We start from the raw sequence: 27,906 nt of genomic DNA on the forward strand, positions 1-27,906 counted from the left end.
GTGTTGGTATGATGGTTATGTGCTGTGATATGATGTTCTTGATGTGTTGATCGTATGTCTCTTGGGATTTACATGTGTGATGGGATGGGGTGGTGTTTCATCCTGAGTGTTGGTTTCTGAGTGTAATGAGATAACGCGTGCGCGAACTGGATGCGAAGTATGGGTGTTGGTCATTCTAGTAAGCATACGAAAGGTCACGGTAGCAATGGCATGCGAAGACAACAAGTGCAGTTATGCGTTTTGCATTGAGTTTCAATATTATACACACGCCGCCTCATGAAGAGGAAGACGCAAACCACCAAGCTACCTGCATATCCGAGAGAGATGTATGAACGATATGCGTATGCGTACGCTTCAAATGGTGTCCCAGTCCACCATCAAACAACTTTTGCAACAAAGCAAGCCATGCCGCCAAGGATATATTCAACAGAGCGCTGAACGACGACGACAACGAGCAAACAGATCGGAGCGCAAGGGAAAAGAAAGAAGAAAAGGGAAAAACGTGAAACGATGAGACAAAAAAAGAAGGGTACTCATGTTCGTAGTGTTGTGTCGTCAGCCAACCCCTCAAAAAGCCAAAATCCGGTGGTATCACCATCTCCTAGCTCCGAAGGCTGGAAAAGAAAAAGCAAGAACAAATGCAGTGCGGACATCGTGAATGTATGCCGGACAGAGGAAAACAGACACCGGTCTAAGAGATTAAACGCGAAGACAAGAAGATGAACAAGAAAAACAGCAGACTGGTATCCTTCTAGATGGCTGCGCCATTGATTGCGCCGAAATGCTCATTTCACATGTGTGACGTCGTGACAGGGTATGCTCAGTAGTGGCTACCGGCCATGAGGCTGTGTTGTGGTGGCGCCATGGTCATACCAAGTCCTGGGCCAGGAATGTCGTTGATGGAGTGCGACAGACCGAGGTACTCGTTGCCGGACTCAGGCGAAAGCTCATCCGCGAGCGAGTGGAGGTGGTCTTCCTCGCCCTCGAGGTCGTCTTCTTCTTGGTAGTCACTCAGCGGCTCGCCGTCAGCGCGGGGCTCGTGTGTGCGACGATGTCTAATGAATTAATTAGTATATGATTTTTGGTTGGGCGGTAAACAGGGTACATACTGGGCAAGGTTGTCTGAGCGCGAGAAGGCCTTGTTGCACAACGGGCAAACGTATGGTCGTTCTTGTGTGTGGGTGCGTACGTGTCTAAGCGCCAGGGTCAGCGTCTATGCAAAACAACAAATAAAGTGGAGGCCCGAGTGATCGTGTGGTACAAAAATAGCAAGATGGGGAAATTGCGAGCGCTTACCTCTTGAGGTGTTCTAATCTCTTGAAGAGACGACCACAGGTGGGGATCGGGCAGGAGTGCGACTTCTGGGGGTACGGGCCGATTTCCATCATGGTGGCACTGCGGGCGCGTCGGAAAACTGGTCCTCCTGCACCAGCGGTACGAGCGACCGCGCTGTGCTGGAGAGGGCTCTCAAAGAGCTCGCCGTTGACCAGGGTGTTGAGATCGTCGTGATGCAGCGAAGCGGACTGCGGCTCGGGGCTCTCCTCAACAGTGTTGAGTGGGGTACCCTGGCGGGACATGTCCATGTGAGGCTTCTGCTCAGGCATCTGGGCGTAGCTCGCACCGTTGGTGCTGTTGGGCGAGTTGTGGTTTGACTCATCAACCTCAGCAAGGGGAACGACTGAGCTGGACATTGATCGCCTCAGGTCGCTTGGGCGGTGAACCTGGTGAGCACCTGCACCGGAAGCGGTGACAGCAGCGGCGATACCAGCGGAAAGGGACGAACGCCTCCTACGTTGCTTGTAGGTAGGTGAGCCTTCAATCACGGAGTAGACATTGCCAGGAGCAAATGGCCGGGAAACGCCGGGGTAGCCAGAGCCCATCAAGTTTGATGGTGGCATGTTCATGAGAGGGTTGAATGTGTTGGGAACTGGAAGGTCTGGGATAGCGCTGTAGAGACCAGTGTCCTCGTTCGCAATGTAAGCAGGCTCAGCACCGAGACCAATCTGGTGTTGAGGTGGGGTCAATGGCTCGAAAGACATGCCGCGGGTGCTGTAGTCCTCGTAGTGAGAAGAGACGAAGGACGGCGCAGGAGAGTACTCCATGTATGCGGGCATGGAGCTGTGGCGCTGGTGAACTTGGGACAAAGGAATGCCGTTGCGGTCGTACTGGAAAGACTGGCTCATCTCGCGCTGCTCCCGGCTCTTGACAACGGGGTTCTGCATGGAAGGTGGCATGGACATTTGCTGGTGGTACTGGGCCATGGGGTCCTCGTGGTGCATTGGTTGCTGCATTGGCTGCTGCATCTGAGGCATGGATTGCTGTACGGGGACCATGGTTGGTGGGGGCATGGAGTCCATTCTTTGCATGTCGGGCGATGTGCTCTGGTACGATGGCTGGACGTTGTTGTTGAAGGACGATGAGTTGGTTTGTTGCGCCTTGGTGAGCTGCTCAAAGAGCGACTGGGATGAATCAAACTCGAAGGAAAGAGCGGGTTCGCTGACGGCCATGGTGGTCGCTTCTTGGCCCATCTTCTCGCGCTTGAGATCACGCTCAAGGGCATCAAGGAAGAGCCTGTCGTGGGGTACGCTGTACCAGTAGAAAACCTTCTGCTTCTTCTGTGTTCGGATGCAGTTGTTCTTGTACAGGAAGTCAAGGAAAGCGCTCTTGGGCTCTTCCAGGGAAGCATCTGTGCCCGATTTCAGGTTGCGCAGATCTGAGAATATGCCCTCTTCGAACTTCTTCGAGTTCTTGACTGGGCGGCCAAAGGCCTGGAATCTGAATGACAGGCATCGCACGATGTCTGTGCCTGAGATGTGGAAAAGGTTGTTCCTGCGGATTGTGAGATTTTGCATGAATTAATGAAGAACACGGCGCTTACCATAGAACACATGAGACGTATTCGCCTGTGGGTAGCAAGAAGCGGCGGATGTACTGGTCGGGTTGCCAGTCAACGGGCGCTGATATGAGGAAGTACTTGACTGCAGGCGCGTTAGTATGCGGGACGGCGGTCAATGCGCGGGCACGTACGGTTGTCGACCTGCTGCAGGGCAACGACACTGTCCGGCGGGAGGCTTTGCTGGGCGTCCTGGTCTAATAGAAAAGTCTCTGGCGCGACAGAGCGTGCCTGGGGTGGCGGCATCTGCTGGTGGTGGGCGGATGGATACATGGTGCGCTGCAACACGTTCCTCTGTATAGGTGTTTGAAGTGGGAACGTCAGACGCGGTGGCCCTTCTTGGGGTTGGATGGAACACGAGGGAGGGCTCGACGAGGACCTGCCAGGATCGAAAACGAAAGAGTGTCAGGCTATGTTTAAAAGGATAGATAATAAAACGCGACGGTGGTGCGGATAATAAAAACGTGAGGAACCTGCCTCAGATAGCAGTCTCAAGAATTCACCAAGAAGGTACAGCTCTGGGAGGGGGATACGAAACGCAAATCTGAGGGGGCAGCGGCAGCTTTAGGTGTCGGAGGGCGTGTGAAACAGGAGGCTAGTGGTCTCACATTGATCTATTTCCGCACACCAGTCAGCGGCCTGGCCAGTGCAGGTAGCGCGGCCAATTGGGGCGCCGAGGCGAGCGCAGCGGCCAGTTGGCCGGCAGGGGTGCGGGCGACTCGTGCTGCGGCCGTGCATGCCGTGGTGAGCGCAGCGCGAAAGGTTGGCTAATGTGCTGGCCTGGCCGCCCATGCTCTCGACTACTGAGCGGCTTTTTCTGCTCTGGGATCCCCCAAGCACACATGGCACCTCATCTCCCCGGGCGCATGTTGCTGGGACGCGCGCCCGGGGCAGGTGCGTGCCTGGGCGGCCGGGCTGCCCTTTCCTTCGCCTTGTTCGCTTTCGCTCGCGCCTTCCTCACGCTTCCTGTGCCTGCTTCCCTGCTGCTGCTCGCCGCCCGCGCCTGCCCTGCGCGCCCTCGGCGCAGAGGCCACATCCGGCCTAGCCCCGCCAGCCGCAGACACTCGAAAACCTTAACCCTCGCTTGCAGCCCACCACGAGGCCCTCGCGACACAGACGTCCAGTTTGCCCATCTAGAGTATCGATCATCGCGGTCCGATGCCTGCCGCGCTGCTTCATGCCATGGAAAACACGCTGCTTGCGTCAGTTTAGCTTCGAGGCCTGGCAGGGAACCCGAGCCCACCTCCAGCGGCCATCGTCATGTGCCCAAGTGCCACCACCACCGCTGCCGGCCCTGCAGAGGCGCAACTCTAACCACCACCTAGAAGCCCGCCGGCCGCCGTCGTCCCATGGTCGCCAGAACGACATGTCGGATTCTGGACAACCATCGTCCGGCGCACCTTCGACATTCCTTTTTGCCGCATCCGTCCGCTGCCAAGACACGCTGCACTGCCAGTGTGCTACCAGCCATTCCCTGATGCGGATGTGAACCATGTTTGCCTACTTCCGAGTACTGCTTCGATGGCCGGCAATCGTGTCGCGCAGAGGATCGATCACCCAGGCCGCGCTACCAATGCAGGAACATCACTCTGCAGCTTCGTGCAAATTCGGCCAGTGCGTCACGGGTACATGTCGTCAGTGACCACCACCCAGCCTCGTCGCTGAAGTCATCACTCGTGGCTGGTCCATCGTCCAAGTGTGGTGCGTCTAGATGCAGGAACCAGCAGAAGTAGCACGCTGGGCATGGTTTGATCTTCATCTGAAACGCGCTTTTTAGCCAGCCTGCGGGAGCGGCCATCGCCTCTTGCAAATCTCCCAGCTCATCATGAAGCAGCATCTGATCCAATCTGTCGCCATCTGCTTGTCACCTCCTCATGTCTGCGGTTGTCATCCACACACTACGAGCGCGTCCTTGGCCACGACTGAAGCCTCTCTGGCCGGCGTGACGCTTCGCTCGCAAGCCAGTGAGATAGCGGCCCTCGTTTCAGAACTTACTTTTGGCTAGCCGTTATCCACCGGCCACCGCCGCTCATTGGTCGGGGAACGAATCAAAACCTTCGGCGTCATTCCCTCTCGCGTACAAGCGCTGCTGCAATAGGGCAGCATTACCTAGACATTCATGCGTTATGAAGACCTCATGTCACAGACACCGCGTACGCTCCAAGCTCTTGCTTTGCAATTCATGAGGTGGGGATCTCTGTTAGTGGAGCTGCGCACGCCTGAGCACATGAATGCTGGACTCATAGCACCCCACCATATGCACTCAACGAATCGCATCTCCACACTATTCAACGTTTCTTGACCGATTGCGGACTGTGCGATACTTTCGGTCTACTCATATCCGACACTCGCTCTTGAGCCCACATCGCGGGCGAACCCATATCTGAATCCACGACGCAAACATCGGCGCCGTTTCTGCGGGACTTGTGCGTGACCGTCGACCTGCAGTACCGTTGCCGAAAACAAATGTTCGCGGGGGTGCAGGTGTACTAGTGATGATACGCCTGGCGGAGTAAACAACATTTCGGGTTGGTGTGCAAAGGTACCTGCGTTAGCGGAGCCTGGAGTCGCGCTCCTGAAACTCGTGGCCCTCCGTCCAACTGCCGCAAGCGGACACGAGATGCCGGTCAAAAGTGGAATGGCTTCGCTTCAACGTCGCGTGTGATTAGGAACTGCGTGCGAAATCTGCGCTTGCCCTTATCATGCAGTGATATAGGAGCATTAGGTTAGGAGCGTGGAGTGCGAACCACCACATCAAATATTGAATAACCGTTAGTGTTATTGGTAAGTCATGGCTTGCAGCGACAAACAGAACTTGTCCAGCAGAAAAGGGATAGCGATGCGCATTCGTCGATAAGATGTCTTGAGTAATCGTGCTTTGGCGACTTGGTTCAGGAACAGACGGCAATGGACGAGTCTGGCAAGTTTAGCCGTTGCGATCGCATCGAATAACCGATGAACCCCCTTTTGCTGTGCAGCATCAAATACCCACGCATAATTCCTACCTCGAAAACTTAAATTGATCCAGTGTTCAAGCAGACCTCCCGTGCCACTGTCGCAAGCTTGAGGTTGCTCACTTCTGGCAGGAATGACGAGTCAAGTCAGTGCTCCTCGAAGCACAAGGCAGCGTTGGCAGAACAGCCGAAGCAGGGTCGTTTCCGTGTTTAGGGCGTTGATCTGCCATAACCGTGTATCAGATACTCGGAGGCTGGGTATCAGACTGTCGGTAGTTTCAGGTCCATTTGTCACTTGCAGAAGGGTCCACGAGGACGACGTTGCCAGCGCGTGGCGGGGTGATCAAACTACCCGTGAGTAGTTCTCGCAGGCTCGAGCCTGAGCTGATCTGAAGATCAGTAAATGCTTGGAGATCTCAACGCTAGACAGACACGGAAAGTGTACCTTGATTGTGTAACCCGAAGATTTCCCGCACGCTGTGTAGAGCTGGATTCTGCCTTTGCATTACGCTCTTCTGGAACGCTTCTACGTGCTTGACTACTGAGCCCCACTCCGGTCATCGTCATTGCGCAATAGTGTGAGCTGAGTTCATGGCGTGGAGGCAGGACGATTAGAGTTTCTCAGTGGATAATGTGGGCTACTAACGAAGCGAAGCCACTGGCTGTCCTAGTGTCCTGATGCACGACGCATGACACATGGCAGACCCAAAGTCAATCCCGGAGACAAGCTACTGCAGCCATTGAGAAGGGCGGCCCGTAGCATCGAGAGAAGTGGTGTGCGTTTTTATCCAGGATTGCCGGGCCTCACAAGTGCTCGAAAATCGAGATGCCTGTCAAACTGAGCTTAGGGGCGCTGGCTCTAGGAAGATTCCTGTATCATATGCAGACTATAGATGTAGCCAAGAGGTCGTGACCCCGGAGATTAGCAGAGGGTCTACAACCCCGCTGGAATCGATAGTCGTTGCTTCCATTTACGGACTATGCAACTTCGCAGCAACGAATCCTCAACCGCTCACGTGGTGGTGCCTGAGTCAATGGCTCACTCCTTTGCTCGGTAAGACCCGGGCGATCAGTAGATCCCGTTCTTGCGACAACTGCGGCTATCGCGACATCTAGACTGAACAACTGACAGTGGCTAGGTTACATGACGAATGCAGAAGTCGGCCGAGGAAGAGTCCAAATGAAGAGACAAAGAAGAGTGATTTGCGCACCTAGCCATGCAGCAGGGAAGTCCAAGTGCGGAACTTGGAAGAAGTCCCGCGGACCAGTCTGAGACTGACGATGCGTGGAGAAGCGGCTGAACAGCTGAACCAAGCATCCGCAGTGTTTGAACGCATGATGCTCCTGGTAGGCGCGGGATGTCCTCGGCGATGTCGAATGATCGTGGCAAGAGCGCAAGCGTGTCCAGCCACTGGAGTGGATGAGCGGTCGAAGACACGCTTGAGCAGCCTTGAGACGTGGAAGCTCAGCCGAGCTGGGCCGTCTACTGCTCATACTTTCCAAGCTGTTTCAACTGCTGCTAACGGTATTCCAATTCTTCTAGAACGCAGCCAAGGTGTCAACTCAATGTTGAGCAGCTGTTCGCACCACGAGTGTCAGTCCCCGTAGTCGCTGCTGGTGGCGTCGTCTAGGATGCGTCAGGTCGTTCGATGTGAAAAGTTTGAGACCCTGGAGATGCGTCTATCGATGTCACTAGGATATTGCCCGCAGTATCGCCGCGAGGTGACTAGGCGTTTCCTCTGGCGAGCCTACGAATACGCTGTACAGCCCGCTGCTTTGGATCGACGTGTTGGGGTGGCGAGTCTCAAGTATATGAACGTACTGCATGCAAGTGAGTTTTCCTAGCGTCTGCATAGACGTTGTTGACCGGATGAGGGTACACTTTCTTCATTAGCAACGATAATGTGTGTGGCAAAAATAGATCTGCGCAGATAGCTCGCAAGCGATCTTTCGTGGCGGAAATCATCGCCTCGTCTTTCTTTGATCAGATTGCAATGTATTCGTCTCATCAAGTAGAAGATGTGAAGAGAGGAAGTGAAGACAGCGTTTGTAAGACGGTTTCTGTTTTTGTCGCTAGTGGCGCTTGGCAAACTCCGACGGCAGCTGCGAGCTTCAAGCTCACCCTCAGCGCGACTGCAAACACGCGAATGCAACAGCGTCGATGATTTCTATACTCCCGGCGAGGGCCTATACACCTTGTCGTACTATTTCAGCTCTCTCAGAAGCTTCTCTCAGCCTAAGAACGCTTTCGCGGCGTGCACAGCATCCACAAGCTTTGTGCTCGGCCTCCTCACTTGCTTCGTGTACCTGGAGTCGCGATGACGTCAATCTAAGCCGACGTTCCTTAGTGCACACACCCTGGAAGCATTGTGGAATTCGTCCTGCTAGTCTATTCAGTACTTCGACTACACGAAGACTGAAGCTTGAAGATGAAGCAACTGGTTCTCCTGCTCCTAGAAGCGGTACAGAGGTAGGTGCAATTTTTTTCATATCACCAGCATAGTACCGATCAGATTTCAGAGTAAGGCCGTGCCTGGAGCCTGAATAATACTTCTTGGACGTTTTCCTTCCCGTCTGATTACTAAAGATATAAAAGATTCTCCCTCTTAACTCTCGAACTTTGCGTTTGTGTTTTGTATTTTTTTATTGTTTCAGTTATTGCGAACAGTCCCTTTAATTCCACAGCGAATTTGTGAACGGTTACAACACGACTCTATAGCTAACCATATTCCTGCAGCCTTCACCCGCCTCCACCTCCGCCAAATTAGCCACAACCCTCAAATCCACGCTCAAACTCGACAAACCGCGTCACGAGCAAATCTACAACCTCCCCAACATCCTCACATTCTCGCGACTCATAGCTACCCCTGTAGTCGGATACCTAATCATCCACGACCAACATCTCTACGCCTTCTCTCTCTTCGCCTATGCCGCCTTTTCCGACCTACTCGATGGCTGGATCGCCCGCCGCTGGAACCTCCAAACCGTGGTCGGCAGCGTCGTCGACCCCATGGCCGACAAGCTCCTAATGACAACCTTGGTAACATGCCTGGCAGTCAATGGAAGTCTTCCGATGCCACTCGCCGCACTGATCCTGGGAAGAGATGTCAGTCTGGCAGTGAGTGCGTTTTACTACCGATACGCCAGTTTACCCGCACCCAAGACCATGGCCAGATACTGGGACTTCAGCTTGCCAAGCGCGGAGGTACATCCCACCACCATATCCAAGTTCAACACCTTTCTGCAGCTGAGTCTGTTGGGAACGCTGCTTTGCACAAACTTGCTACATGATCCTTCAGCCACGACATCCGCAGCTGGTGGCTTGCTCCTGTCGATCCAAGATATATTAGGAGGCGAAGAAGGCGTCAAGACGATGATCCAGGGCATGTCAGCCATCGTGGCCAGCACGACGATGTACAGCGGTCTCGAGTACACCTGGTCCAAGAAAGCAGTCGTCATCTTGGGCGGCGATGAAGCTTTGAAGAGGAAACAAGGTTTCCGCGGCAGGATGATCATGGCGGGTGGCTTTGGTTCTTTCATTGCGCTTGCGGCGTACTTGTGGTTCAATGGTCAGACTGAGGAGGACTTGAAGAGGGAGGCCAACAAAAAGCTGGGTACCAAAAGTGCATGAGCGGTGTTAGTACGTCATTTTTGTATCATAAGCGATGGCATTCATTAGGTATTCGATAGCGGATACGAGGATGTGAAAATAAAAACGGTGCGAAATTCACTTCTGCATGCCTCTGCTCCGGAATGTGTGATCACATGCAGTGCCTTCATCCCTTCGTTCCATGCCGCTCTTTGTTTCATTAGAGTCAGTAGCTCCATGTTTCAGCCACCACCATGTATCAAATTTCCTAATCTGGTCATGAATGTTCATAATGATGGTTATGTATATGCCTTCCAGCAACTTCTGGATCCTTTAGGGCTAGTTGAGCAAACAGGAGTGTCCACAAAAGAGCGCAAAAACATGGGAAAGAAGATGAAGGAGGGTTGCAGCTAACAAGGTAGCACAATTGAAAAAGTGATGTAGCGATGGGAGCGGATATTGATGGCCTAAGATGTAGCGTGTATGCGTTAAAAAACCAACAATGAAAGAAACGAAGCATGCTGCACAGTTTGAAGATAGGCGATACATCCTTCGTAGATATATGTTTACATATAAGCGCTGCCAAAGACAACCTAAAATACATAGACTACATTACACATCGTCCCACACCCCCAAGTCTATTTCAACGACGCCATCCCCTCCCACGTCCTCACCGCTTTACTAAACAACTCCTTACACGGAACCCTCGAGCCCAATCTCGCACACAGCAAGAACGCGCCCGAGAGTTTCCGATGAAGCGAGTACGTCTCCTCCGGTGGCGGCGCAAGCCTCTCTTTGACCATAACGGGGATCAAGCCACGCACTCTATCTGTAATCGTTTGGTCTCTGAAATCGTATATCTCGGGTCCACTGCCGCTGAAAGGCTCGGCAAGCGTGAGCACACTCTGGATATGCGCGTCGAGCATGGCGGGGCTCTCGTTGCCGGTTAGGTAGCCGAGTTCGACAGAGAGGTTGCGGAGAGAGGCGCGGTCGCCTTTGGAGGCTGCGATCAGGATTTTGATGTAGGGCTCGACGAACTTGTCGGGGTAGTCTCGCGAAGCACCGAAGTCTAGCAGTTCGATCTTCTGGGCGGAGGCGTTGTAGAGGAAGTTTGTCCAGTTGGGGTCGGTTTGCATGAACTTGAACTCTACAATCTCGCGGAGGCAGAGACGGAGAATCTGCGTACCAATCCAGTCGCGTTGGTCCTGGGTTAGAGTCTTGAGTTTGGTGACGCCGACACCGTGCATGAGCTCTGCGGTCAGGACGGTGGGGCCACAGGCTTCGGGGAAGACTTTAGGGACGGTGAAGACATCGGTATCGTCTTGGAGAAGGTTGCGGAACCGAGTTTGACATTCGGCTTCGCGCGTGTAATCGCATTCCCAACCCAATTCTGTTCGGGCGTTGGCGATGGTCTTGTCTAGGTACAGACCCTTTGGCAGGAGGCGAGATGCTGTTAGGAGAATGGACAGGTTGCTGAGGTCAGAGTCGATAGAGTTGGCAACGCCAGGGTATTGTACCTTGACAGCTACTGCCTGACCATTAGACTTGAGCACTGCTTTGTGTACCTGTCCGATCGACGCCGCCGCGATAGGCACATCTTCGAATGATTCAAAAAGATCTCGCCAGTCATCTCCGAGGTTGCTGCTCAAGACTTTGTTCCGTTGTGAGGCCGGCATGTAGTCTGCGCTGTCCTGGACCCGTTGCAAAACATCGTGAATCGCTGGTGGCAGCATCTTGATGTCTTGGAAACTGATCATTTGTCCAAGCTTGAGAGCGGCACCTCGCATGCGGGACAGCTTTGCGACCAGTATTTCCATGTTCCCGGGGCTCAGCATCAACGAGCCACCAGTTGACGCAGCACTGCCGGTCGCTCGTCGAAGTCCTTCACCAACAGCTCCGAGTGCCATGCTTGTGCCTAAACCAGCGTACTGCCATATGCGACCGAACCGTGACGAAGGGACTCTCGACTCTCGCAGCGCGTATGATGACTTCTCTGGCTGGGTCACTACCTCATTTGGTGACTATTGTACAACTGTCAGCAAATCAGCAGGCTTCAGGCTAGTAGATGGATTTGGCATACCTCAGACGCAGCCGCATTTGACTGCACGTCCTGGGCAAGTTGAGAAGCTAAGTCTTCCATCTCCTTTGGCGAAGGTGCGGGTTGGGATTCCTGGACCGGTCTTGACTGCGTTGACGGTTGACTTTGTTGCTGTACTGACGGCAAAGGTCTATCGTCGAGTGGATGCCTGCCGGTGGTCTTTGCTACGGGTCTGTCATCCAACGGATGTCTATCACTGGTCTTCCGCTCTGCATATTCCTTTCTCGAGAAAGGATCGCTTCCTAGCATCCTAGCAACTTTTCTCGAATGGAAGACATCCGTGTTGATGCCCTCTGGTAGGTCTTCCTCCACTTGCCCCTGCGCCGGCTTGGGTACATTGTAAAACACATCCTGATTCATTTGCTTATCCGGCACGTGTTCGTCGCTTTGCTGTTTTGTTCCTGAATTCCGAGGTATCTGTGATTGAGGTTGTGACGAGGCTGTTGGTTGCGATTCGACCGATCGCGTGTAGAAGACGTCTCTGTCATGACCCTTCTGCAGCTTCTCTGCCTGTGGAGATATCGGCGTCTGTTGAGGGTCGTTCGCGTGTGCGGGGATCGTTTCAGAGGTTTGTGTAGAGGCGCCCCTGGGGTTGCCGGGAAGCGGTATTGTGGCCTCTGTGGACTCTACCGGTTTGATGCCATCGTCCTTGTGACGAACTTGTTCACCCTGGTCCTCAGCCAGAGGTTCCTTCGGCGCCTCATGCACTGGCCTCTCGGAGAACACATCCTTGCCCTTTTCCTCTTCTTCGAGTGTCAACCCTTGGCTTGGTATGGTGCCGTCTGGTAGCGGGGACCTGGGGGCCTTCTTCTGCTCCACCTCCAATTCTTCTGTGGGCGGAGGCGCCTGAGAGCTGTTTTGACCTGATCGATCGTAGTGATGATCCTGATCTACACCCCCTCTAGTACCCTCCACGGGTGTATCTCTCTTCACTGTGTCTCTTCTAGGTATATCCGCCTGCTGTGTCCATTGTGTGTTCGTCGCCCGCTCGGCTGCGGCTTTCGCGTACGAGGGAGCTTCTTCGCTGAAGCGCTGTGAGAGGGCGATGGCAGCGGCTGCCGTGAGGGTGACGCGGTCCGTCTGGTTCTTGACGGCTTTGGCTAGCGACGAGGTTTTGTTGTAAGCGTCCCACTGATTAGAGCGAAGCGCGACGTGCTTCTGTGCGACGGATCTGGAGGCATTGAAGAGCTTGGCGGCATCGACAAGCCGTCTACCTGCCATTTCGATCGGATGAAAGGGCTACCGGGAGGCGCGACACATGACGAGGGGTGCTGTAGCTTTGCGTAAGCTGTGGAGGCTCTCGTGAGGCCATCGAAAGTTATGCGCGTCATAGCCGGATGGGGTTAGGCTGGAGTGCGGAAATGGCGCGATTGGCTGGCCATCATAGCCGACAAGGGTCTTGATCGTCTAGTGGGGCAGCCAGCTGCATCTATACCCTCAACAGCGCGACATTTGATTTACTGTACTCTCCATATCGGTCGCCGCATTCGGTCCCATTCTACTTTTGGTAACCAATCAGACTTCGTAGCCATCTGTCACGACAAATCAACCAGTGCTTGGTGCCTGAGTAGCGTCAGTCGGTACTTCCCAGCCGCACGGGAAGATAGCAACTATTCGGCCTATCAGTCTCGACTGATTCAGGCACAAGATACAAGTCTTCTCTTAGCAGCCTTCCGAAAAACCCAGACAGCCTCACAATTCCACGCCAAAGTCCTGGACGTAACCAGAATCCGTTCATTCAAACAAACTCAAGAGAGTTGCAAACATGAAAGTCGCCTGTCTCCAATTCGCCCCAGAAGTTGGGCGCGTGCCAGAAAACATCCAAAGAGCAGAACGCATCCTCCAGTCTACCGCCATTCCCCACGACCTAGCCTGGCTCGTCCTCCCCGAACTCGCCTTCTCAGGTTACAACTTCCAATCACTGGAGGAGATCCAACCCTTCCTCGAGCCTACCACATCCGGCATCTCAACCCAATGGGCGCAGAAAGTAGCAAAACATTATAACTGCCACGTCACAGTCGGTTACCCAGAAATCACCACCCCAGCCGCCAATCCCGGGGACAGTCAAACGCAGTACAACTCCACCGTCACTGTATCGCCAGATGGAGAAATACTAAACAACTACCGGAAATCTTTCCTGTACTACACAGACGAGACATGGGCATCTGAAGGACCCGGTTCAAAGTCGCATAAACTATCCAATCCCTCATCGCCAGATTCTCCCTTCTATGCCGGCCAACTCGGTAATCTGGGAAAGGTTACCATGGGGATATGTATGGATATAAATCCTTACAAGTTCGTGTCTCCTTGGGCCGATTACGAGTTCTCTACTCTCGCTCTAACATCACAATCTCCGATTGTTTGCATAAGCATGGCTTGGCTATGTCACCTTACGCCTACGGAACTTGTACAGGAGCCATCGCAGCCGGATATAGCGACGGTGGCGTACTGGGTCGAGCGCTTCCAACCGCTCGTTGAGGCCAAGGGGGATAAACCTGTCTATATCATCATGGCGAATCGGTGTGGAATGGAGAAGGGCGTCTGCTATGCAGGCAGCAGTACGGTGATAAAGATCGAGAAGGGTGTCGTCAGTCTGTATGAGACAGCGGGCAAGAGCGAGGAGACTTGTTTGATCGTGGATCTGACCCAGCGACCCAAGTTCCAGGTGAGGAGTGGGAGGTGATGGGTCAGAGGACGTCAATATGAGGGCTTTACCTTATACGGGGAAACCCCCAAACACACCGGATTCTACAGATCTTCTGATCCGTTTGTTCCTATCATGGTGTAGTCTGCAGACCTGTTTGGGGTTTTCCTTGTCTGAGGTGGCTTGCTTTCTGAGGCATCTTCGCTAATATGGCCATCCGTAGGCCGATCGGACGTACGACAGAGACCGCCTTGGGCTGATACTGAGACGCCTACCGTTGCAGCGGCAGCGGCGATTGTTGTCGGCCGCTCCAAAGAAACCTTACGCGCAGAGGTGATCGTCGTAGAACGGTTTCTCCAGGAAGTCACCTCAATCAATGAGAAGACCAAGAACCCTGGAGCCTACATGGAGGCCATATTTTCCAATTTGCCTGTGTTATCCTAGTGTAGTCTGTAGACCTGTCGGGTCTTTCCTTGTGTGAGGTGGTGTTATCGAAAGGCTAAGCAATGGGGCTAAATCAATGTCGCGGGGGTCATCGCGGAATACAGTTAATGCAGTGTAGTCAATATTCTTCACAAGAGCGCCGTACATGTGTAGTCTTCTCGGGCCAGATGTGATCATGAGCCTGAAATGAGGTTTAGTGCCAAACCGCGTTCGGAGTGCGAGTGCCCAGTATATGACAAAAGCGACGCTCGTCATACATCATCTGAGATCATATTGCGCGCACAACATCACAATCATCAGCACACCAAAGTCATTCGTTGTGACCCAGCAAGTGTTTCCATTTAGCACTGCTCAGATCTAAACCATCATGAATCGATTCCTTTCATTCCCATTTACAGACCCAAAGCGCCATGAATGAGAGGTAGGTAGGTATCCGGTAACGTGAAAAGAACACCACCCATAGCATCCCTCGTTTGCAGACGTGCTTCGCTTAGAAGACTGGTCGCTCGCTTCCCGCCATGTGCGAAATTCCCAATGTAGTCGCTCGTTTCGTGTGGGGTAGGTTGTCGGCGCAGTAACAAGGAGTAGTTGGGAATCGAGAATCGAGTGAGGGATGGTTCGTCGGGGGCGATACGCTTAGATACCGAGACGAGTCTTGCGCCAGTGTCGGCGCTTGGCGTTGTACCTGTGGGCGGAATGTCAGTCTCGTGCTCTCATCATCATATTATCGTGTCCTTGTAATCTCTAGCGACGGAGATCGGAAGCGGCGAGATCGTGCGGATCGTGGGTAGAGCGTACCTGATGGTGTTGCCGGTCCTCAGGCGAATCCACTGGGGGATGGGGCGGTTCTGCTTCTGCGCCTTTGCAAGCTTCTGCTTGGTGCGGAAGGACTTTTGGGACTGCGAAAGTGTCAGTAAGTTGCCCTGCAGTGCGTCGCAACCGCGGGCGGCGATATCATACCGGCATCTTGACTGCTTGTTGTGAGTAGTCGGATGTCGAAAGGTGTTGTCGATGTCGGAAAAAAGCCAGGAATATTGATCGATGTTGGTGCGCTTGGCGGGCGGCAAGCAGAAACGGCTAGACCGCGTTAGGCGCGCTAGCGGGGGTTTAGCGTCATTGCCGTCTCAAACGCGCAGGTGCGTTGACCTGCAACATTGACATTTTGCTGCTTCAGATCCTTGAAGTGCGCAGAAGGGCTGAAGCCTCAAAGCGAGATATCTAGTCTTGTATCAAGAACAGTTCCCTGCGCTGTGCTTCGTGGGGTGTGTCTGACTTCGTAGTTCGGCTCTGCGGCATGACCGCGCTGAACTAACATGCATAGCCAACATTGCGCAAAATCGCAGAGCGCCATACCGGACTGTATCACGGCATCTGATGCATCCTTTGGCCTATCAGCCAAGTTCTGATTAGTAGGATCGGTTTGACATCCAATTATGCGACTCTACTACAGTTGACCACGCCTCCCCCGCTCTTCACATGACTTCTAAGGGAAAGGAATGGTGCACCGAGACAGTCATCTTAAGAGTCGGGATTGTATCTGCTGTTACTACTGACTTTATCAATTCGAACACTGCCTCAAAAGTCGAGCTCAGCAATTGATATCTTGTAACCAGGCGTCCTATCACAAGACTCGCTTCAAGAACACTTCATAAACTTGGTCGCAGAATCACGTACCGCAAATATGGATCCAAAAGATTCCAAAGGTACGAGAACTGCCCATCATTACTGTAGACTCCCGGACGATGTCGTTAAGAGAGAGTAGAAAATGCAGCTCTGCAAAACACCCATGCAACAGCAACTGCCACCCTGCTTGAACTTCCAAACCAAAACACCGTCTCGAAATCATCATCTCGTCCTCGCCAAGCAGCAGCCACTCGTCGCCTCCGCGCGGTTGAAGCACACCTCGCCCCTCCCAAACGCTATACAGTCTACACAAAAGACCCTAAGAACATAGCCCAAGTGGCCGCCACGCGAGCGTGGCTCGACACCCTCGTGTACGACACGTTCGCGATACGAGAATTTTACAGCTGGTATTGGGGTGATGAGGGTATACCGAAAGAAGAGATCGAAAAGGCCGATGCTGAAGGCAGGTTGGAGCAATGGCTTGATGAGGCTGAGGTTGTATCTAAGTGGACGGAGTGTTTACTCGACGAGGAAGGGGCGAGATTGGTGGCGGAGAAGACAGAGTGGGTTTCAGGGATTAATGATAGACGGTGGCGGATCTGTGATATGATGTGCTGAGATGGGATGTGTTGGGCAAGAGAGAATTTGTTGGGGTACACACATGCTATGGCAAGGCGGAAGATACATGCTTGTTTCAACATATCACTGCATTGTTCCGATGCATATGGAAGAGGAGCTGGATTTTCCCGATATGGTCGGTGAATTCCATCACTCTAAATTTCCGGAAAGCCTGGAACAAGCATGTTCTTACGCGATAGTCCGCGCATGGTGTGCTTGCAGCATCGACTGGTAAAGAGGACCGGGTGCGGGACTACTTCATGAGGATATAGCAAACGACGGATTCCAACTGTGACAGATGAGCATGATCCACTGCCTGATGAAAGTTCGGTCGGCTCGTGTCGCGCAGTGATTCGTGAACCTTCTGGGGAAAACATTGAGGGTGCTGTTCTAGGAGCATTACGGTGAATTCACTGACTAGCGTGGCGCTACGGGATAGGCAACTGCGTCCCGAGATCCTTGCCATTTTCACATTCGCCCTCAATTACCAGCATTGCATTCCACACTCAAAATAGCGCATCTCGACCTCGGCGCCCACATCGGTGCTTGGTCGCAGTCGTCGCGGCAATGGCTTCAAACTTTCTGTAGGGCGCATCGACACGATATCCGCGACGTTTCTAACAATGTTGACAGGACCATGGATCTCGACACAGTCACCGTCCGCGTCGGCGAAGCAGACACAGCAGTGAATATCACCGTCTACCGCAACTTACTATCCGATGTCTCACCTTACTTTCGCGGCGCTTTCGAGGGTTCCTTCGTGGAAGCCACTGATCGCTTCACATCCCTGACAGACGTCACCGAGCAGACTTTCCGTATGTTTCTACAGTGGACACAGACCCAGAACAACCAGCTGCCAAGTGGCGCTACGGTTCCTTCACCTGCCATAATTGTCCCAAAGTCAACAATACAGCATGGACACGCGATTGCGACCGGCCCTGCAGAGCTGCAGCCCCCGGATCCTGCGAGAAGCGGCCCAAACGCGGAGACTCTGCTAGACATCACACGAGCACTCGACGAGCCGGGCGATCATCAACCAACGTATCCCGAAGACACAGAAAGGTTATACTTCGAGAACCCGGAATGGGCCGAGGGATACTGCTTGTCACTGCTTTCGTTCCTGCGTCTCTGCGTGTTCGCTGACAAGTACGATGTCCCCCAATTACGAGACGACGTGTTGACTGCCGTGGTCGCCCAGTCAATTTCATGGGATTGGTGGCCTGATCTTGAACAAGGAGTGATCGAATTCGCGTACGCAAATCTGCCGTCATCCTCCAAATTCATTCGCTTCTTAGTCATATCCACAGCCTTCGTGTGGCTCTCGCAAGATGAAAACTGCAGTGCTAATAAACTGCGTATGTTGAAGGAAAAGAATGAAGACTTTGCTTTTGAAGTTATGATTGTCCAAAACCAGAGGTTCAGGAATGAAAAGTCGTCGGACGGTATGCCGCTCTGGCTGGAGGAGGCTTTGTCCAATTCTTGCGTCTTACACGAGCATCTGGTTCAGGATGCAGGACAATGCCGAAGGCGCATTCACGACCAGCCGTACATCTTCACCGGACTCATCGAGATGTGCGCGCAATCCGCCTTGGCTATGAAGAAAGAGTCTGATGAGGAGAAACGCTCACATGAGGAAAAAGACTGAACAGGTGTGTGGCCATCCACACTACTTCAGTATCCCTGGGTAAGGCAGATGTCGAGGAAGTCGGTGTTCAGCTGTTCGTTTGCATGTGGTGAAAAGGTGGAGAAGGCATCCTGGGGTACACACTACCTAGGTAGCGCTGATGAATGACCAAGACATTCGTGTCAAGGGTTCAAAATTTGGCGCCGACCTTTGAAGATGATAGACAGCCAAGACAGGAGTTTGAGACCTGGAACGGCGCTACTGTACCGGCGTGGGGATGAGTACATTACTTGAGACTGCCGGTCAGTGTGGGTCCCCGCCAAAAAATGGGCACAGAACGGCCAGAAGGCTCAACTCCATGAAGTCAGGTCCCAACGGGAGATTCCAGATGACAAGCGAATGAAAGTAATGTTCCAGAGGGCTGAATGTGACTGCGTGAAACATAAGACACGAAACTATAGTCGAAATCTTGCAGCGATGTCTCGGCTGTTCGACCCCAGATTGCTAGTGTGGCGCTATGGCCACAGCTAAAGTGGATGCAGGCGCAAGGATTCTGGGCCTCAGAAATGTCGATCCCGTCTCCGAACCAGGACCCTCTTGTTTCGGCGAACCTACTCGTCGCATTCGCGCACGCGTCGGCGGTACCACGGTTGGTCATGTCTCTTGGGCGTTGACACGGCTGAAGTGCTTCACGGCATCTTCTTTTTAACTCTTCGCATCGCCGCGCTTTTCATCTCAAGTCTGTTTGGCCGGCGCGCGCATTTACCCGTCCAAGTCTTTTCCCGTAGTCAATCGCAGTGCGCCGTTACGATAAGAGAACGACACCAGGTTGGCTCATTGTCTTTGTCGCGTCGACGCGCAGCAACTTGATTCGAAGGAATTGGCCCTCTAATCACGCCTCTTCAGCGACTGCATCCCAATCGCAGCCATGACAGACTATGGCTCCACACCACCGCCCAAGTCGCCCTCTCCGGTGACAGTCCCACGCTCATCGAGCCTCCCGCGCCTGGCCAGCTCCAAGCTCTTTCTCCCGCTGCAGAACGATGCTTCGGCGATATCTACGCGCGGGCACCACCTCCCCTCGCTACTCAACAGCGCACGTCGACCGTCCACTATACGCAGCAGTGAGCGCCGGGGCAGCGACACAGACGATGAAGACCTGGAAGCATACAGGAACGGGCTCGTGATGCCTTACGACCGCGACTCTGATCGGAGGAGCAGCATCGGCGCGCATGTGCTCAACACGCCGCAGATGAGGAGCCAGCGGCTGATTGGCAACTCCAATCCCCGGTACAAGTGGGAGAAGTACTACAAATCCGAGGAAGAGCTCAAGGGCATGAAGAAGCCGATCCGCGAATACTACGAGCGCAACAACCAGCTCCTGCAGCACTACCTATACATCGACCGTCTACTCGACTCCTCCCTCCCGCACAACCTCATCCAAGAGTACACGAACATGGAATCCGGCGCCGTCAAGATTCCCTCAACCATCCGAGAAGAGTCTTCGGCCTCGACTTCTCCCCTCGCTGTTACCCCCGCTGGTACAAATGGCACCAACACACCCGGATACTATAGTGAGAACGGGCGAAGTGGTTCGTCAGGCAGTCTCAACGGTAACGGTGCTCAAAAACCCATGGTCAAGCGCACACCGAAGAACCTCTACAAAGTCCCTGAGGCAGACGAAAACACGCCTCTTCTCGCACACGACGAGGCCGTAGAAGACGAAGAGGACTTGGAGGTCGCAAACTCCAAGCTGAAGGACTGGGTCCCAGAAGAAGACGAAGACACCGAAAGCCCCATTGTGAAGCTTGCACTATACGTCAACCTCAGCGCAAACACAGCCCTTCTGATCATGAAGATCGTCGTCACAGTCCTCACCTCGTCCCTCTCCGTAGTCGCCAGTTTGGTCGACGCGGCACTGGACTTCCTCTCCACGGCCATCGTATGGTTCACGTCCTGGATGATCGCGCGTCAAGACCGCTACGCCTACCCAGTCGGCCGCCGCCGTCTCGAACCCATCGGCGTACTCATCTTCTCCGTCATCATGATGACATCCTTCTTCCAAGTCGGCATCGAGGGCATTTCCAGACTCACTGGACCCGATCGCACAATCGTGCAATTGACTATTCCCGCCGTGGCCATCATGGCCGCTACAGTCGTCATCAAAGGCCTCTGCTGGCTATGGTGCCGTCTCATCCGCAACTCCTCCGTTCAGGCATTAGCCCAAGACGCCATGACTGATGTCGTCTTCAACACCTTCTCTATCCTGTTCCCCCTTGTAGGCTACTTCGCGAAGATCTGGTGGCTCGACTCGCTCGGTGGTATTCTACTCTCCGCTTATGTTATCATCAACTGGAGTGCTACCTCCGCTGAGCACATTCGCAACCTGACCGGTGCTAGTGCCACGGCAGATGAGCGCAACATCCTCCTCTACATGACGATGCGCTTTGCAAAATCCATCAAGAGAATCCAGGGTCTGCAGGCCTATCACGCGGGCGATAAGCTGAATGTCGAGGTCGATATTGTGGTTGATGAGAATCTCAGTTTGAGGGATAGCCATGACTTGGGTGAGAGTCTGCAGTATGTGCTTGGTAAGTCATCTTTCTTCTCTATCTTTACATGGACCAGGAAACTGACAGGGTTACAGAGAGCGTACCGTACGTTGATCGCGCGTTTGTACATATCGATTATACGGATTACAACTTCCCGACACACATGTCGCAGCAGGAGTGAGCGCAAGATGTGCCTGGCATCTGAGTTGGTTGTACATATAGCATCGGTGACAAAAAGATCGTAGAAACAAAAACATCCCGAAAGCCTACATAGAGCAAAAAAGAATCAAACGACAGAAAGAGGTACCCATGTCGCTGCCACGACCACACATGCACTCACCAAGTGCAACCAACCAGCCGTCTCCGTTTCCTCTTCCTCCCATCTTCCTTGGTCAGACTGTTCTCACACAACTCATCCGACAGAGGATCTATGATACTCGTTAGCAAAAAGTCAAAGCGCACAGCCACTCCGGAAATCTTAGACTTACCATGATTTTCCAGATCACCCGTGCAACCAATCTGCTGCTCGCCCTTAAACAGCGCCCCCGGACTCTGCCCATCATTCCTATAGACATATTCCTCGCCGAAGAGATTCAGGGTCCACTCTCCCGCCGGCCACGTCGGATGCTCGAAGAGGTTCTCGTCGGTCGTTACGCCTTGGTCGTCTTGGTGAAAGTCGTTGAGTAGAGAGGTGCACAGGCTGTCGGGTTCCTGGTTGTTGTCGTCGAGGCGGTAGAAGAAGTATCGGTTTTCGTATTTGAAATCGCAGCTGTCATGTGGGGGGAAGTCGGGGTTAGAGATGACGCTGGAGCATTCTGGGGTCGTGATTTGTTCGAGGCCGACGGTGAAGGTGCGCTTTTGGGGTTAAGGGAATGGGCTGGGCGACTGGTTGTTGGAGACGCTGCCGTGGGCCGCTTTGTCGGCGCCGTTCCAGATCTGTTTGAGTCAGCTTCCTTATTAACTTCGGGTTGTGTTGCCGTCGTTCTTACCATGTTGACTTGCTTGTCGGGATCTTTGGCACGCTCCCAGCTCGACTCAGGCGTGGTTATCCATCTCTTGATTTCTTTCACTCGGTCGGGTCCTTGCTTGCTCTGGTCCCAGGATTCGTAGTTCATGTGTGTAGCAATAATGCCTGCCACCGCCGGTGCAACGAACGACGTACCCGAATCCTGCGTTGCTGCACCGTCATATTGATCGTGGACGTCGACATCCACTCCAACACCGTAGATGGTCAGCTGTGTGCGCTTCTCTGGATCTTGCTGGGTACCCAGGCCTTGCGAGAAACGTGCAGCTTTGCCTGCAAGCGTGGCAGCTCCGACGTTGATAATGGGAAAGTCATCTGTCTCCAAGACCTGGGGGAAATTGTCGATGACTTTTCGGCCTTCAGTTTCGGCTTCATTACCAGAAGCGAGCACCACGGGGACCCCGTAACTGAATAACTGCTTTATCCAGAGAATCTGTCGCTTTGCTCTGTAATCGTTCTCTGCTTCTTCTCGTGTGTAGCCCTTGTGGCCATTGTCTGCGACGGCGCGTTCCGTGCCGCTGCTCATAACGACAACCTGAAAGTCACGCGACGTTAGTATACCCAATAAGCTTAGTCCAGAACAGTAAACATGCGTCGATGGCGTCGGTTGTTGGTCGTACTTACAGCTTGGAACCCTGGTATTTTCCTGCGCCGCCTGCTTACATCTGCAAAAATCCTTTCGAACCCGTTGTCAATATCGTCTCCGCCCGGTTTGACCTGCACCGGCACCAGTGTCGCTCCCTTTGCGGTTCCCCACTGCCCAACGATTTTGGACGCTACTTTCGTTCCGTGGCCTTTGGGGGAATGGTCGTATCGAATGTTGTGCGCAGCATTTTGGTTGGTGAAAGCTCTTGTTTCTACGATACCGCTATTGTCCTGCTCGTTGCCGAAACCTGGAAACACTTTTTCGTCGGTTTCCTGGAGTCGGGTTAGAGCGATGTCACCAACGTATGTGAGGTAAGTCATTACCTTTTTAACATCTACCTGTACCCCATCATCCAAAACATACACATGTACTCCCTCTCCAGCTCTCTTCTCGTAAATGTAGTCCTTGCTGTTTGTAACAGGTTAGTTCCGGCCTCTTTAGGGCTTCAAGTACCGTAGTAGGTACTTACAAGTCCTCCAAATTGCTTCCCCTTGGGTTGACATGTTAGCCCAGTCAAGATACAGCATTCAGACCTTTACTTACTCGTAACAGCTGGCTTGGACCAAGTCCCGCGCTGCACCCTCCTGCTTCTGCCAATCTCCCCATTCGAATTTCCGAGCTTCCAGAGTTCCCGTGGTCTTGCTACTCATTCTGGGGACAGCAATCATCTTCACTTCGTGGTATTGACTCGGATCTTCGACATGCTCCACCCATTCCTTCTTGGCCATCACCTCGTCGTACCCTGACTGGTCTAGTATAACGCCTCCCCACGCGTGAACTACTTCGTAATTGTCAAGCTCGGCGTCGAGCCTGCCCTCGTCGTACAATCTGTCGAGTTCGTCTTCTGGTATGTCTTCGGGCTCATCCCAGGGAAACCTCTTCTCCTCGCGCATCTTAGACTTGTCCTTGGTCAAACCCTCAAGCCAAACCCGAGTTTCGTTGACTTGGGCCTCGTTCCTGATGTCGGCTGCGTAGACGGTATATGTCTTTGTCGGGAGTGCACGTGCGTTCATGTCCGAAGTGTGTAGGTTAGCTTCAATTGCCTCTATCCTACAGTGGTAAAGGTACAAAGTTAGCATATGTCTCCCATGCACTTTGTACAGCCATAACTTACCATTCCGTTTTGGCTGCGACCTTCTCGTATCCAGCCTGGTCCAAGACCACGCCTGACCAGCAACGCACCACTTCGTAATTGTCGAACTCCTCTTCTAGCCTGCCTTCATCGGCCAGCTTGTCCCACTACAGAGGGAAAACCTGAAGTCAGCATTCATATCCCATGTGTTTCGTTTATCCACAGCTCACCTCTTCTCTGGGGAAATCTTCGATGGTGTCCCAGGTCCATCCCAGCTCGTCACGCATCCTGTCTTTGTCTTTGACAAGGCTCTTGAGCCAAGAGCGCGTCTCATTGACCTGGGCTTCGTTGTGGACGTCGCTTGCATAGACCGTGTAAACTCGGGTCTCAGACGAAGCATCTCGCTGCACTTCAACGATAGTAGATCCAAGTGGGACGTCTCTCGGCTCGGAAGTCGCAGCTTGTTGATCGACTGGCGGGTTTACATCCTTCTGTGATGCTCCTTCGCTCTTGACTGGCTCCAGGGATTCTGCGGCGTTACGGTTAGCAGATAACATCGACGACGTCAGCCGAGCGAAAAGAAGCACTGCTAAGTGGAGCCTCATGGCTGTAATAAGGAGTTTGAAGAGCGCCAGAGATGACTATAAATCAGCTAAGCAATAGGATGAAGAACGAGACAGCCTCGAACGAAGATGTTGAGATCCAAACTGGCTTCCGAATGCATCCCATTATACCCAACGTCTTTCTCAATACGTATACTCATCCGCGCGTGTCTTCGGAGGCACTCGAAATGAGACCGCCCCCTCTTTGGCACAGAGACAAGACTGCGTAATCTGACCCGTGTCAAGGAATAACCTCGACTCGAACCCGAAGGCACAGTCACCCAAGGTGATGGAGGCGTAGCATGCCGGGGCGGTCCCATCCTGGATACAGGAACGACTGCATCATCCGATCGAAGTAAGGTGCAGACTCAAGTCAATCCCAAAGGCGCAGTCACCCAAACTGATGGCGGCGTAGCCCGGTGGGATGGAATCGTTCTGAGCGCATGCGTAACAGGGCCCAAGTAAAGCGCAGACTCGACTCAACCCCAGAAACACAGTTATACTCAAGCTGACAGCGGCGTAGCACCTCTCGGTGCGCAACCACAATTCAGCCCCCCACCGCGACGAAGATTGTAGCAGACGAATGCACCTCCGGAAAATGACAAAAGAAAGACGTACCATTCTGATCCTTCTCCATCTTCACATCCAATGATGATGCCAATCGATATGTAAGCGCAACTCACTCCGATGCGCGCTGCTGAACTCGGCGATCTCGATCTCGTTGTGGGAGAGGAAGACGGAAGACCCAGATTGTGGAATGGGGCGGTTGCAGCGAAGTAAGAACAAAAAGTCCCATTTCGAAACGCTGTTGTTAGAACTGAGTGGCACGGTAGGCATCATGTGATATCTAGATTAGCAGTCGCGTCCGCGAACCGACGTCATCTGACAGCGGGGCACAGTCCTGGAAGGCAGCAGCGACCCCGACATTCCGTTCACTGCAAGTTTGGATTTCGAGGCAAGAGAGAATGCGCCTTTGACTCAGAATCGGACCTGATCTGGTTCGCAACGGTCATTGGAGTTGTACCTTGGTATGCGGAATGAGTGCGATTGACTTTGTATGCCGTCTTTTGACCATCGCCATTTGAAACCAGTTTGAAGACTTAGCTATCGCATCTGAGGATTATCAACGCCGCCCAATGCCATATCTTACAAACCTACACTCCACCACAGCCACCCATTCATCACAACCCCTCAACACTCACCCCCTGCGCCATACCCCTATACTTCTCCTTCCTCGCCTCAATCTCCTCCTTCATCCTCGCCTGTCTCTCTTCCTTGCCCACTCCCCTCACAAACTGCAACAACCTCAACGCGCCCGTCGGCGTAACACCCTCAACGCGTCTCGCCATGCCCACGCTCTCCGGCCTTGCTACCTCCAACGCCCTCTTTTCTTCGAAGCTAAGCCCAAAGATGGATTCGTAGTCAAGGTCAACTGGTAGCTTGAGGTTCTCGTCTTTGAGCCACCGGGCTTGTGTGGCGGTTTGGGAAGCGACGTAGGGGGCGTAGGTGGCTTCGATGTGAACGCGGTCTTGGATGCGTTGTGAGAAGCCTTTAATTTCGGGGAGGAGGGCGGTGAGGCTGGATGGGGTGGTGTTGGGGAGGCGGAGGAGGTCATATGCGGAACGTTTTGTGCTGTCGTTTCGTACGGGAAAACCTTCTTTGTTCCAGTCTGTCCAACCCATGGTTTTGGATTGAAGGACTTGGGCCAGAGCGGCCATTTGTTCGGCTTCGTCTTCGAAGGCTTTCCATCTTAGGTCGCTAACTACGCCGGCGGCTCGGCCCATAGCTGTGAGACGTGTGTCGGCGTTGTCGGCGCGCGCAGACATCCGGTATTCGGAGCGGGAGGTGAACATGCGATATGGTTCTGAGACACCCTTTGTGATGAGGTCGTCGATCATGATGCCGATGTATCCATCCGCTCTCGTCAGAACCATGGCTTCTTTTCCTAGACTCTTCAGGCCAGCGTTGATGCCAGCAATTACACCCTGACCTGCTGCTTCTTCGTAGCCAGTTGTGCCGTTGATTTGGCCTGCTAGGAAGAGTCCTGAGATGTTCTTCGTCTCAAGTGTAGAACGAAGATGCCGTGGGTCGACGTAGTCGTATTCTACACCGTAGCCAGGCTGCAGCATCTTGACGTTCTCAAGTCCCTTGATAGTCTTGAGCATGATATCTTGTACGTCTGCGGGAACTGTACAGGAGATTCCGTTCGGGTATATTATGTCGCTGTCGAAACCTTCCGGCTCTAGCCAGACGATGTGTGATGTCTTGTCTGCGAACCGTATCACTTTCGATTCTAGTGATGGACAATACCGCGGTCCTTTTACGGTTTCGCGGATGTGTATTGACTTATCGAGATTGTCTCTTATTACGTCGTGCGTCGCTTCGTTCGTACGTGTCTCGTGATTCAGTAATTGGTTCTCGACCTGAACGCGCTCGTTCAAATAGCTGAAAGGCATAGGCGGGTTATCGCCCTCCTGCGCTTCCAAAACTTTGTAGTCGATCGTCTTCCCGTCCAACCGTGGTGGTGTCCCTGTCTTCAACCTTCCCATTGTGAATCCAGCATCGTTCAAACTTTTGCTCAGTCCAAAGGTCGCCGCTTCACCCATGCGCCCGGATGGGAACGACTCAAGACCAATATGTATTTCTCCACCAAGAAACGTGCCAGTCGTGATGACCGCGTTCCTTGTGGGTATTATCTCCCCACTCTCCAACCTTACACCAGTAATCTTTCCATATTGGCCCTTGGATCCCTCCTCTTGTGTCCTGTCCACGATGATATCCGCCACGCTACCTTCCACAACGCTCAACCCCTTGTATGCCAGCATTTCGTCCTTCATATATCTCTTGTACAACGCTCTGTCGATCTGCGCTCTGGGTCCCCACACAGCAGGACCCTTCTTCCTATTTAGTACCCTGAACTGCACACCCGCCTTATCCACAATACGACCCACGACACCGTCCAGCGCATCGATTTCGCGAAGCATAGTGCCTTTTCCGATACCACCGAAGGAAGGATTACACGAGCAGACACCGAGGTTGTGGACTGAGGGCGTTATGAGGGCCGTTCGGGCGCCGGAGCGGGCTGCTGCTGCGGAGGCCTCGCAGCCTGCGTGACCGCCGCCGATTACGATTACATCGTATGGCCTATATAAGAGTCAGTGTTGGTTGATTGGTGGGGTCTGATAGTAGAGTGGCGTACCGGTCTGCGCCAGACACCGTCGCGAATGTGCGTGGGCGACGACTGAAGCGATTGACCGACCGTACTCGAGGCGCGTGGCCCCAGAGCTGACGCGCTGGTAACGGCACGACTCTGTGCATTATGTGAAGTGCTGTGTTGGAGTCCGGGTGTTGCGCCACAAAAAGTTGGAATGGGCCAACTCGGAGGTCTTCGTTCGCCGCATCACGTCCGTGCGCAAGTGGGTAGTCTGACGAGATGCAATAGGTATACCAAGCTGCTCAACTGATGGGTGCGTAGTTTGGTTCTTTGCTGCTAGAATTTCTCCCGTAATTGCGTTGTTAGTGG

At 53.3% G+C, this 27,906-nt stretch overlaps 9 protein-coding genes across 9 annotated transcripts; 4 read left to right on the forward strand and 5 right to left on the reverse strand.

The window, feature by feature from the left end:
• Positions 1-820: 820 nt before the first annotated feature.
• J4E86_010241 (uncharacterized protein) lies at positions 821-3,166 on the reverse strand (the record flags this gene model as incomplete). The annotated part of the gene is made up of 5 exons (XM_051450740.1): positions 821-1,055; positions 1,110-1,193; positions 1,297-2,829; positions 2,879-2,978; positions 3,028-3,166. The coding sequence occupies 5 exons, from the start codon at positions 3,164-3,166 to the stop codon at positions 821-823; spliced, it is 2,091 nt and encodes a 696-aa protein (XP_051297933.1).
• Positions 3,167-8,276: 5,110 nt separating this feature from the next.
• On the forward strand, positions 8,277-9,478 carry J4E86_010242 (uncharacterized protein; the record flags this gene model as incomplete). Its single annotated transcript, XM_051450741.1, has 2 exons — positions 8,277-8,309; positions 8,585-9,478. The coding sequence occupies 2 exons, from the start codon at positions 8,277-8,279 to the stop codon at positions 9,476-9,478; spliced, it is 927 nt and encodes a 308-aa protein (XP_051297934.1).
• Positions 9,479-10,074: 596 nt separating this feature from the next.
• Positions 10,075-12,755, reverse strand: J4E86_010243 (uncharacterized protein; the record flags this gene model as incomplete). The annotated part of the gene is made up of 2 exons (XM_051450742.1): positions 10,075-11,457; positions 11,517-12,755. The coding sequence occupies 2 exons, from the start codon at positions 12,753-12,755 to the stop codon at positions 10,075-10,077; spliced, it is 2,622 nt and encodes an 873-aa protein (XP_051297935.1).
• A 544-nt stretch (positions 12,756-13,299) lies between these two features.
• On the forward strand, positions 13,300-14,217 carry J4E86_010244 (uncharacterized protein; the record flags this gene model as incomplete). The annotated part of the gene is made up of 1 exon (XM_051450743.1): positions 13,300-14,217. One exon carries the CDS (start codon positions 13,300-13,302, stop codon positions 14,215-14,217), a length of 918 nt encoding a protein of 305 aa, XP_051297936.1.
• A 2,086-nt stretch (positions 14,218-16,303) lies between these two features.
• Positions 16,304-18,508, forward strand: J4E86_010245 (uncharacterized protein; the record flags this gene model as incomplete). The annotated part of the gene is made up of 3 exons (XM_051450744.1): positions 16,304-16,325; positions 16,550-16,808; positions 17,497-18,508. 3 exons carry the CDS (start codon positions 16,304-16,306, stop codon positions 18,506-18,508), a joined length of 1,293 nt encoding a protein of 430 aa, XP_051297937.1.
• Positions 18,509-19,415: 907 nt separating this feature from the next.
• J4E86_010246 (uncharacterized protein) lies at positions 19,416-21,220 on the forward strand (the record flags this gene model as incomplete). Its single annotated transcript, XM_051450745.1, has 2 exons — positions 19,416-21,078; positions 21,135-21,220. The coding sequence occupies 2 exons, from the start codon at positions 19,416-19,418 to the stop codon at positions 21,218-21,220; spliced, it is 1,749 nt and encodes a 582-aa protein (XP_051297938.1).
• Positions 21,221-21,375: 155 nt separating this feature from the next.
• J4E86_010247 (uncharacterized protein) lies at positions 21,376-23,029 on the reverse strand (the record flags this gene model as incomplete). The annotated part of the gene is made up of 5 exons (XM_051450746.1): positions 21,376-21,467; positions 21,528-21,844; positions 21,926-21,975; positions 22,029-22,598; positions 22,688-23,029. The coding sequence occupies 5 exons, from the start codon at positions 23,027-23,029 to the stop codon at positions 21,376-21,378; spliced, it is 1,371 nt and encodes a 456-aa protein (XP_051297939.1).
• A 219-nt stretch (positions 23,030-23,248) lies between these two features.
• On the reverse strand, positions 23,249-24,338 carry J4E86_010248 (uncharacterized protein; the record flags this gene model as incomplete). The annotated part of the gene is made up of 3 exons (XM_051450747.1): positions 23,249-23,666; positions 23,824-23,948; positions 24,012-24,338. The coding sequence occupies 3 exons, from the start codon at positions 24,336-24,338 to the stop codon at positions 23,249-23,251; spliced, it is 870 nt and encodes a 289-aa protein (XP_051297940.1).
• A 1,226-nt stretch (positions 24,339-25,564) lies between these two features.
• Positions 25,565-27,701, reverse strand: J4E86_010249 (uncharacterized protein; the record flags this gene model as incomplete). The annotated part of the gene is made up of 2 exons (XM_051450748.1): positions 25,565-27,527; positions 27,583-27,701. The coding sequence occupies 2 exons, from the start codon at positions 27,699-27,701 to the stop codon at positions 25,565-25,567; spliced, it is 2,082 nt and encodes a 693-aa protein (XP_051297941.1).
• Between the last annotated feature and the right edge of the window lie 205 nt (positions 27,702-27,906).

This window comes from Alternaria arbusti (genome assembly GCF_024043155.1).
Source record: "Alternaria arbusti strain BMP 1465 chromosome Unknown scaffold_21, whole genome shotgun sequence".
NCBI classification, from domain to species: Eukaryota; Fungi; Ascomycota; class Dothideomycetes; order Pleosporales; family Pleosporaceae; genus Alternaria; species Alternaria arbusti.